Source organism: Ostrinia furnacalis, unplaced genomic scaffold, assembly GCF_004193835.3.
Source record: "Ostrinia furnacalis isolate ACB-3 unplaced genomic scaffold, ASM419383v2 OfSCF4626, whole genome shotgun sequence".
In the NCBI taxonomy this organism is placed as follows: domain Eukaryota; kingdom Metazoa; phylum Arthropoda; class Insecta; order Lepidoptera; family Crambidae; genus Ostrinia; species Ostrinia furnacalis.
The window spans coordinates 23,756-35,506 of record NW_021134865.1 but is presented as its reverse complement, the minus strand read 5'-3'; the positions used below and the strand labels follow the sequence as shown (position 1 = coordinate 35,506).

The 11,751-nt window shown below is 37.5% G+C and overlaps 2 protein-coding genes across 2 annotated transcripts; one reads left to right on the top strand and one right to left on the bottom strand.

Annotated features, from left to right (window-relative positions):
• Positions 1 to 1,768: 1,768 nt before the first annotated feature.
• Positions 1,769 to 9,826, top strand: LOC114359716 (EF-hand calcium-binding domain-containing protein 1-like). The gene is made up of 5 exons (XM_028314200.1): positions 1,769 to 1,983; positions 3,960 to 4,062; positions 8,666 to 8,928; positions 9,227 to 9,349; positions 9,665 to 9,826. The coding sequence occupies exons 1-5, from the start codon at positions 1,769 to 1,771 to the stop codon at positions 9,783 to 9,785; spliced, it is 825 nt and encodes a 274-aa protein (XP_028170001.1). The 3' UTR covers positions 9,786 to 9,826.
• Positions 9,827 to 10,245: 419 nt separating this feature from the next.
• On the bottom strand, positions 10,246 to 11,716 carry LOC114359714 (epidermal retinol dehydrogenase 2-like). Its single transcript, XM_028314199.1, has 3 exons — positions 11,552 to 11,716; positions 10,828 to 11,007; positions 10,246 to 10,712 (listed from the first exon to the last, which is right to left on the bottom strand). Exons 1-3 carry the CDS (start codon positions 11,714 to 11,716, stop codon positions 10,632 to 10,634), a joined length of 426 nt encoding a protein of 141 aa, XP_028170000.1. The 3' UTR covers positions 10,246 to 10,631.
• Positions 11,717 to 11,751: the final 35 nt, after the last annotated feature.

Genomic DNA, 11,751 nt, shown 5'->3' with positions numbered 1-11,751 from the left:
TATCCACGCAGTACGCCGGCAGCGTTCGGATCGGATATAATGACGTCATCGTCCCCGCGCCGGGCGGTCAGTGAACTTTTTTAGTAATTTGGCCATAACTTCGTCAATTTTTGTCGTAGAACAAAAATTTTTGCACTGTGTATTAAGGATTTCTTAGCCCTATAAATCTGCATTCACAGCTAAAAATCGAAATGATCCTCATTACATAATGAGGGAAGCATGAGTAAGAATTTCAGCAATTTTTCCAATTTTGAAAAATATTTCACAATTTAATTTGTGAGTTACTATTTCACGAACGAAAAACTATGAAAACTAAACAAAAAGTTTAAATTGAAAACAAAAAAGTTCTAATTGAAAACGAAAAGTTTTAGCCGAGATATTAAAATAACTTGACTTTAGGGGGGACTTACTATATTGACAATTTGTAAATTTTTGGTCGTGCAGGGGTGATTACCATATCCATTAGATTTTAAATAGCTGTGTATAATTTCAAACAGTTTATGACATCTGAGACGCCATAAATTCCCTGATTAACATCTTCAGCATGCACTTAACCAATAACGTGGGCTGTTTACGGGCCCCCACATTGCGTGAACGTCTCACCAACTTCCAAAACTCATAATATAACAGATGCTTGGAGGCTAGTTACGGTAGAACTCACTAAAAGAAGATTACCTACATCTAAGTATTGTAGTTAAAAAGCGAAATACCACACACTAATTACCTAATCACGAAATCTCAGAACCTATAACACCTACAAACTTGAAATTTGGCAGGAAGGTTCCTTAAAGGGTGTAGGATTTTACGAAAGTCTACCCCTAAGGGGATAAAACAGACCCCCTGTTTTAACCCCTTAGGGGTAAGTAGAGATGCACCCGCAAATAACTAACACCACGCGTACGACTGCGAAGCCGCGGGCGGGCGACCGCTAGATTTATAAATGATCGGTGATATAGATCGTGTTGTCAAAATTTCAAACTATCTCTGGGTGGGACAAATGCACCACAAAATCGACTTACCTGTCCTTTAAACGGCAGTAGGCATTTATTTAGTTCCCTAAGAAGCGCACAGTAGCTGGAGGGGTTAACGGGACAATTAATAATTTGTGGATAAGAAAAACTTTTCTTGACGTATCGCGATAGCGCTCACAAAACTAATTAGTGTGGAAACTTAATGAACTTTGTATTCTCCTCGTACCTCGCACCACCTGGCCTAACGTCGATTAGCAGCTCGATAACTTGTGTCTAACCATCGGCTAATTGCCAAGTTTCTGAAATAATGACTGCCTACACCGTGCACCAGTTTCAGCTGATTAACTTGGATTCAAAATTATGTAGGGCACCAGATTATAGGCTAGAATAACCTTATTTAAACATCCACCTTTTTAAAGGATTTATCCAAGAATGTATCGCTACAACCATAACCTAAGGTTTATGAATTTTACCAGCACTACTTCCTACTACTACTTCTTATATTGCTGTTTATAAAGTAGGTACCTAAGTACTCGTATATAAATGGTTTCGCTAGTAGATATATGTAATTATGTTCATTTAAGTTTTTGAAGTATTCAACGCTGAACATTTTTACCAAGCTTTAATTTCCAGCAAGAGCACTCCAAGCCTAGCAATGGCTCCCCATCAAACTACCTAAACAAGTCTTCGTCGTCCGAAGAATTATATTCTCGAAGTTCTAATGCACTTATTGGTTGGTTTCAGAAGCCAAATAAAAATTTGGTACAGCTATTTCTGAAACTCTTTTTCTACAGGCCATGGCAACCGACAAGCAGCTGAGTATGGCAGCGAGCGCCATAGCGTTGCGTGGCGTCCGTCTTTTCCTAAGTGCTGGACGCAACGCCATGGAGCGTCGAGCCCAGCCGGCCGCAGAACCGGCCAAGCACAGACCCAAGCCGAAGCCCGTGGTCCCAGGGGCCAGGCCTCCGCAGAAGGTCTTTGATATGCTGGCTAGGACTTCTAAATTTAACAAGTAAGTAGACTAAGGAAATGGAGAAACTGGACGAACCCACCTCTCTTTCCCATCACTGAAACTCCTGTAGGTATATCCATCCTCTTCAGCTTCGCCTCCAATGAAACCCAACCAGTGAAGGAACTGGAGAAGTAATATAAAAGGCAAAAGCAAAAAAAAAAACATTTAGGTAGCTGTGTAGAATCACAAATAACTTTGAAGCAACTGAATACAACAGCAAGCGCAGTAACATGCATGGCATCCGTGTCTTTCACTGTGCTGATATCAAAGCTGTGGTGAATTTTGGGTCTAGAATACCTACACTTTTTACAAAAATGTGAGAGACATTTCTATCTTACCATTATTATGTAGTTTTAGAATTTGGAAAATCAGGAAAATTTTGACCCACCGTAAAATAAAGAACATAGCTTACAAGATTTAGTTTTTCCATTTTCTTGTTTATTCACACAAATAACAGCAAATCCACGATTTTTCTTCATACTTAGTTGAACTAACAACTTTACATCACACTATTATTAATAATACTTTAAAATGTAGAGTCAACATTTCTGACAAGAGCTTTTTCGATCACTGCCACTGCCTATGCCAATGCTTTCGGTTTTGTACAGTACTAAATGACTGAACAGAATTTTATTAAACGTTTCTTTGGCATTATAAAAAGCATTTTCAAAAGGCTGACAGCAATGCTATTATGGTGACACAATAGAAATATATCAAGTAGTCTTCACAATATTGAGCATCTACGAGTACTTCGTAAATAGGTAGCTTCTTCACTTTGGACCTCCCAAAAAGATGCAGTGACCCTTGGCAAGATGGAGGCTTTGCATTAATACGAACTATTTGATCTTCCTAAGCAACGTCGTACGATTCGTACCACAGTAAAACTAATAATGCTAGCGTATACGAACTTTATGTTACCGGTAGCTTCAGGTTGGTTAATCCCTGATATTTTTTTTGGTCTAGACAAAAAAAAATATCAGTGGTTTTGAACGTTATGTTATCTCGCTAAAGTTTAAAATGTGGTAGCATATTTCTGCTACCAAGAGATAAAGATTTAAAACGGCAATAGCCTACCGCTTAGGATTTTATTATGGGGAAGATCCGAAGCCACAGGTTTGGGCGGGCGGCAGTGCTACCGAGGCGGCCTCGCGCGCCTGTCGACATGACTAACAAAAAGCTCAAGGAAAAAACGCTAGACACTTTGTATAGGAACACGCATTTCACCAAGTAAGTTCGGTTGGGAACGAGTTGTGATAAGAAGGTGGATTAGTTTTGTGGATTATTTATATGAAATGAAGAAATTGATGTTATATTTATTACGAGTAAATAAGGGACTTTAATTAATGAAAACAAAAACTAGTTGAAATACATAGTTGTGATTCTACAAACTCTACATTTTATGAAAATGATAAATACTCGTTTAAGAAATCGTCAGCAGTGATACTATACACACATTTATAGTAAAAACAAGTATCCGAGTCGCCTTACCGAAAGTTTAAAGTTTTAAAATTCGTGTACAAGCACGGTTATTACTTTATCTTGCACGTGAATTGTAGAAGAAACACTTTATACTTTTACTTCGACCCTTGGTTTGTCATCGAACAATGTGCTGAAAACTTACAAACTTTGACACCTTACAAAATAAATTACTGAAGTCGAACATGATTATACATACCTACAGCTATTATAGTGGCTTACTATGAAAGTATCTACATTTGAATCTCCTCACTACATACACCGTCATTCATTTATATGTAATGTAATGTAATGTTGTGGTGGAAATAAAGAATTTATATGGTCATTTACAGGTAGTGATTACAAAACAGGAGAATACAAAACAGAACTTTTTGTCCACTATTTGTGGAAGTTAATTTAATTCGAAATATAAATGTGCACAATATTGTCTAAATATATTATAATAATATTATTAGTTGTCCTATTAAATAAATAAAAATAAATAATTAATTACTGCGCAGGCATGAACTGGAGGCTCTGTACGCGATGTACCGGCGGCTGGTGACGGCCGCCCAGGGGATCTTGCCGCCCACCGCCATAGGACAACCGCCCGCGAAAGTCGATGTAAGTTTCCAAGTTCTCATTTTTATAAGGATGTTAAAATTAACCTACCAGTACTACCTACGAACTACGTATTTCGAAGAGGAAAGTTTTCTGTTTAGATACTTGTATTTTATTACGTCGTCATATTTCTAAATTCTTGCTCCTACTACATTCTTGTAACTACTCGTAGATACTCGTAGGTACTGAAAATATAACAGCATGTCACGGTATAACCTTGCACCATCAGCTTCAGCTTAGAACCATTGCATAGCGAAGTTAATTTCACAGTTTTCTAAACCAATATAAAACAAGTTCTATGCAGATTCGTGCTGTTTCCGACGGAGCCTTAAAAGTATACGTTTTATGAGCCTTGTTGGCAACACAATACTTTCATAATATCGCTCCGAGACCCATAAAATGAGCTATTACAAAAACTACCTTAGGTATAATCTTTACATGACGTGAACGGTATGCCTAGATTTATATTACGGTAAGGAAATTACTGATTCACTTTAAATTAGTTTTCTGAACAATAACATGTTTGGAGTCGACTATAAAAAAACTTTAAATGGTAACATTACCAGCGCCTATTTTCCTTTTGTTGCCTTGAAACTTAATGTTCCCATTCATGCTTCAGTTTAGTCATAATTGTAATTTGTAAAAATGGCTGATGGAAACTCGTATTGTCCATTGACTTGGGGGGGTTTTCAATATGATTAAATTATGTTTGGTACAGGCATATAGGCAAAGCACATAACTATGTAAGATTTTTGCAGTAGTGGTAGTGCGAAAGAAATAAACTTCAGATTCAGATGTCTTGTACAATAACGTGAGAACTATGTTACGTCACAGGTCACTAAAACCATAAAAAATCATTCGCACCGCTCTACTACCGCATGAACCTACTCAGGTGCTACACTGTTCTATAACTAAGTATACAGGGTGTTATGTAAATGGGTATATGAGCCGACACTGGCCCATGTTAACATGGGCATATAAATGGTATGGTGAAGTCAGAAATTTGATATCATCATTTTAATTATTACATTACATATACCCATTTACCTAACACCCTGTATAAATTTCTGACTTTACCATACCATTTATATGATGTTAACATGGGCTAGTGTCGGCTTATAACCCCATTTACCTAACACCCTGTATACAAGTCATATTACTCTGGTCAACAAAAAAAATAAAATTGTTTGTTTCCTGTGTTTTTTTTTCTGTTTCTATCTCAAATTGACGCATATTTTTTAAATGTGGCAACAGTTTTTTTCCAACAGCTTTTGTTTTTAAGTTATAGCTATCTACCCTCATTTAATATTTTTACTTAGATTTTTGAATTAATTAGACAAAAAAAAATTTTTGTTGGTGTTTTCGATATTGCTTCGGTATGAAAATGTTGTGTGCTTAATCCAGATGGTTTCTGCTATGTTTGTGGTAAATATAATATTTGAAAAACATCGAAAACCTCTATCGGACTTGATGAAAACTGCGTAACATCGACACTTTAATATATAAATATTTGAAATTAAGTAATCAAGCCCACAAATGAGTCATTTGTGTTCTGAGAATAGGTAACATCTTTTAGGCCCACAAGGGGGCTACACAAAATTCCCGTTCCATGTGTCTCTGGAATAGTCGTAACAAACAATAGCATTGGTTACAAAAAATTTGACCAGTACGGCTTCCCGCACACACAACTTTTAGCTCTTCAGCTAAAGTTGATACAAACAATTTTATAAACGTGCCTTTAGTTAGCCAAGACCGTATCACCGTACTTCCACCACTTTATATTAGGCTCGGCATCTTGAAACAGTTTGTGAAGGCGCTTGACAAAAGTGACGAATGTTTTAGGGTGAATTTCAACAAGTGCATATTTTTGCCTAATTTTGGTGGAAATTGTTATTTGTGTATTTTTATTCTTTAATTATAGATCAAATTTATTGGAAACTTATACTGTTTCTAAAATGATTAAGACATTAAATTTTGTCCAGTAGTTTTTTAGATTTTCCTTACACCAAAATTAAGAGAACACCAAAATTTATATTAAAGCACCAAAATTAGAAAATATGCTGTCAGTCGGTCATATCTTAGTGCCAAGCTCAAGAAATGGTTTTAAATTTACCAGCACCGACTCCAAAAATAATAATCATGGTATATTGTCCTAATAAATAAATAACGACGTACTTATTTTCTACTTTTAAGTGATTGTTGGCGTCGGTTTTAATTTTTTTGTTGACGAGCTATTTCATTATTGACACCAAAATCATAAATTTTTCGCGGACAAAACTTAAGGACGTGACTTAATCACAGTTATTTGGGAAACTTGCTTAATTTGGTAATCTTAGATAATAGATAGATTGTATAATCCAAAAATATACTTTTTCCCTAAGTTCTGTTTTGATCCTCAGCTAAAAAATTACATATTGTAAGAAATTAAGGATGTGGACACTGCACCAAAATTAGAAACGCTTAGTTCAATTATTTTTTGTCGAATTTGTAAAAGAAAATACTCATTAATAATGTTGTCCTCAAAATGGAACCTCTGTATATTTTCGTGTAAAAAAAAATCAAAGTTCTATGTCATAAAAAACATATGATTTTCAGCTACGCCGCTCAAAAAATGTGTTTGGGAAATTGACCCTTTAATTTTCTTTCACGCAATTTTTCAGGATTAAGCACAGAAAACTTAAAAGCTGGTGATTTTTGATGGGACTCACATTAGGCAACTGGTGAATGATCGTAATTTTAAGAAATCAATGAGTGAAGTCCAGTCCTAAGCTTAAAATGATTTTTTTTGGTTATAAGTAATTTCCTAAGCAAAAAGAGATTGTTGAGAGCATGCTATCCAACTTGCAAGAGCTAGGGTGCAACATGGGCATAAAAATACACTTCATGTACTCGCATTAACATCGATTTCCACAAAATGTGGGTGATTTTAGTGAGGAGCAGGATAAAAGTTTTCATTGGAATTTTCTGACAATGGAAGAAGGTTATCAGGGGCGTGGTGCTCATATATGAATGGCAGACCATTGCTGCAGTTTGCAACGAGATCTACTCAAACTTGCCTATTCAAGGAAATTATATAAAATATCATTTGCTAGTGTTCAATTGAAATTTTATTAGCACAATGTATAATTTTTCGTATTATTTGTCAAAATAATAAAGCTCTATATTTTAAAAAGTAAAGCTGTTGGCGATCTCCCAATATTTTTTTCATAATCAGGGCCATAGAAATACCCAGTAACAGAAAAAAAATTAAAGGAAAAAAAACATGTGTTGACCAGTGTTATACATTTCTTTCGTATGAATTTGTGGAAGCTACGCGAACATGTCACGGAAAAGAAACGTGGAAAAACGACAATAAATCAAGCGTTCGCTACATTCGCATCGCTCCGCAGCGATCCAAAGAAAGTATTATGTATACGTATTTATATTGATTGTCCCTGGAAAGATTAGAATGGATGCCTTCAAATATGTTCCCAACATGATGCGAACGCACGCGAGCGAAGATATGAGTTGGCTGGTGATATATTGCGTTGCTAGTGCGGTTACGTAACGGACAGGTGGGACGGAAATGTTAATGGGACGGTAGGTACATACTACAAATTGGGACATTGCAGCTATGAAGACAAAAACTCGTTCAGAACGTTCAGTGGTGACAAACAATAATCATTTCTGAGATTTGATGCGATGCCGAGAGTTCACTAGTTCGGTTTATCAATCATGACTATACCTACCTAATAAACAAATTAGATCTGAAATAAATAATTTAATCAAATCGTATCATAAATATGAAATTGGGACAATTCCATAAAAATTTACACTACTTTTCTTTATGGGACAACATCGGGACGTCCCTACTAAATGACACAGGGAACAGCTCTAACTGACCCAGTACGATATTTCCAAAGCGCATAAACAAAATGAAGGGAATAATCGCTGATAAAACTTGAAATGGGGAATTTGAAACACCGCATCACGACACGGCACACTCGTATTAGGGCACTGATACGTAATTATTTTGGGCAATGATGCTAATAGGTTTTGTTCATGACAGTATGACACTGCTCGTGTCAGAAAGTTTCGATCTATTTGTCTTCGGGATACTATGGGAAATAGGTAATAGGAACTAGTAATAAACTGAAGGTTCGTTCGTTTCGTTGCAGCCAATTGACGTCCACGCTAGACAATAAGGCACAAGGCCTCCCGCAAGAATTTCCATAACGACCTGTCCTGCGCTGCGTGCATCCAGGCTCTTCCCGCTTTTTCTGTAGTATCTGAAAGAAAATGGATACGCCACCCTAGTCAGGTGGAACTCTTCAATGCTATCGTCAAAGTTTTCTATTTTTGCCAAATTAGTTTTACTTAGGTGCTACTAAACTGGGGCAAGCTGTAAGCCTGTGACACAATTTTTATTAGAACTAGCTTTCCGCCCGCGGCTTTGCCCGCGTGAAAAAGGGCTGTTTTTAGGGTTTTCCCGGAAACTATTCCAATTTTTCTCGCCGTAAAAACCATCCTTGGACTTCAACAAGTTATACGCCTACCAACACATTTTGCGATTCATTTTTATATTATAGACTTTCTGTGACCTATTTTGAGTCTGTTTTTGTTTCAGGGTATAGACCAAGGCACTTTCCGCGATGTGATGCACAACACCTTCGACATGATCACGGAGGAGGCCATCTTGGAAAGAATATGGATCACATGGGACCGCGGGGCGAGTGGTGGGGAGGGCGCCCTGAAGTTTGAAGCGTGGGTGCGCGGGCTGAGCGTACTACTAAGAGGGACTGAGGAGGAGCGGAGGAACCACTGCTTCGCTGTGTACGACCTGAATGCTGATGGATATATTACCAGGGATGAGATGTTCGTGCTGCTGAAGTGAGTATCGCAGATTCCTAGCCTGTGGAAGCTAGGTTTCTTTGCAACAGGAAAGATAGGAATTTGAACGCCATGTACAACAAATTTTATCTGATTACTAGCCCTATACTATTGGGCGACGGTAATTACTTACCATCAGGTGATCCATCTGCCTATTAAGATTCTTAAGGTACAAATCGCTGACCGGTAGATGGAGAACATCTAGCAATTAATGGAGTCACGTTGACACTCCTTGAGTGAGAATATCAAAAACCCTGGTAACTTTTGCCGTTACCAAATCCACTGTGGTTTTTTTCAGGAACTCCCTCCTCAAACAGCCAGGAGACGAAGATCCCGACGAAGGTGTACGGGATCTGGTTGAGCTGGTCCTCAGGAAGATGGACGTCGACAAGGACGGACGAGTATCTCCTGAAGACTACAAGTGGGTACAATTACATTCGTTCTTTATTATTGGGTTTGTAATTTAACCAGTTACTTACCAGCCAGGATATGATGGATTATTATTTGTATTGCAAAAATTACTAATAGTCCCATTAACCCCTCGTGGTAAGCTAATTATTCTTGGGTGGCCAGTGGGTTCACCAGGAGAACCGAGCGGCGGGGGCTTCGAACCCATGTTCCTTGGATCTCGTGTCAGCCAGTCCGACACATCATCCTTCGGCTATTGTCGATTAAACTGACTGAAGGAAGATGAAGATTTTTCGTTACTTTTGTATATTGTATTGTTTTATTTCAGAGATGCTGTAGAACAAGAACCATTGTTGTTAGAAGCATTCGGCCAGTGTCTTCCATCCAGGCGTCACGCCCTTGCTTTCCTGAAAACTTTGAATCCTAAGCCCAAGGACTTACGGTCCTGAATAAGATAATCTAAAGTTTTAATTGAAGTCGGTGAAACGTCATTTTCATTTCATAATCCATCGCTAATGAAATTTAAATAGGGTCATATCGCGTGTTCGCGTCCACCTATTTATTTATTTTAACTTTAACTATCCACCTATTTATTAAATAAGTGATATCAAACATGTAAATAATTATGTGGATAACATGCATCTAGCATTCTTATGTTGTCGGATTAGCCTTGAATTTAGAGATAAGCGTTAATTAGTTTACCAACTTACGATAATAGTAATTAATTGTAAAATAATATTATGTAAGTATGAAACTGTAGCGGATAAAGTGAAGGTTAATAAAACTACGCCTTTTTACAATATAATTTATTTTATAACTTATAAAAACTTGAATAAACTGTTTCAATGTTGAAAAAGTATTATCACCTACATAAACATAGTCGTACTAAATATTTTATATCAAAAACAAGATACAAAATTAAAATGCATCCATGATAACACCCTATTTTATAGGTAGGTAGTAGGATTACTTACATTTCTATCACAGGAGTAACTTACGATCTTTGGCAGTAGATATTATTATTACATATGATTTGATTAGATGGTAACCAGATTTGTAATATTTTTACAAGCTAGTAATTAGTTATCTGTTTTTTATTGTTTAAGTGCTCTACTGTTTTATAAGAGTTTAGGTTATTTCACGACCTAAAAAACACAAATACACACACATATACTCAGTACAAAATACCCTAGTTTCTACAGTGATACCAGCCGGACAACTAGGTATTTAATCTAGATTAATAATAGGTAACTGTCAGTTTGTCATTTTATTTATATCTAAACTAGCTTCAGGATCTAGTCGTGAGGATCCAGGCCAGTGGCGACGAAGTCATTCATGGCCAGACCAGCCTTGTAGGGCAGCAAACGGAAGATGAACTGAAAAAAAAAACATTTTTTTAAGAAATTTACAACTACACTTTCTATCACACTTAACATGCAAATCGCCAAACTTATTGTTATTCCAAGACCAACCTATAACTTTCACACTCACCCTATTAGCGTAATAGAGATCAGTAGGAACGGAGATCTCTGTCAGTTCCCTCCTGATGGCGTCCACAATCAGATCGGCAGCGAATTCCTTCTCCACCATATTGAGCTTGGCGAAACGAGCTCGGGGGTTGTGGCACAGACCCGTGTTCACCATGGTAGGGTAGATTGTGGTGAACTTGATCTGGGGAATAGAAAAGATTTGTTGAGACATTATGGCGAAGTAACAAGGAAAATAGTTTGCAGGTCACAGATTAGACAAAATATGAGCTCTGTGACACTCGAACACTTTTCGAACTCGAGGACAAATTATTGTCTAGGTAAGTAGTTACTAAATACTTTGCAAATCATACTCGGAATAGCAAAGATCTTTAAAGCTATTGATCTAGGTGACCATGATTTTAATCGGTTCTATAATAATAATAAATAAATATCCTTCGACAAATGTTTGTACTGTGCGGGAATCGAACCCGCTACCTCCGGAATAGTAGTCCGTTTCAAACCACTACACCAAACGGCCGGACAATGATGGAGGCTTATGTAGAGCATGCAAACTAAGTAACTTCTCTTCGTCTCACTCATATTCATTACTCATAGCTATATAAAAAAACTACAAGTAGTTTAGAGACGCAAGACTTTATGACTTGCGAAGCTGGAGGCTAATATCGAATGGAGGCCTATGGCCGGCAAGAGACTGAGGATAGGAACTGCCAGCAGTTGAAACTTACCCCGTCCGAAGCCCTAGTCTTATCCTCGTGCAGCTCCATAGCCAGTGCCTCCATGATGCCCCGGACGGCGAACTTGGTACCGCAGTAAGGCACGATGTTGCGGAGGCCCATCAGCCCAGCCATGGACGACATGACCACGAGATGGCCTTTGTTGTTCTCCAACATANTTTGCCAAAAGTGTCAGTTATTTAATTCTGCCA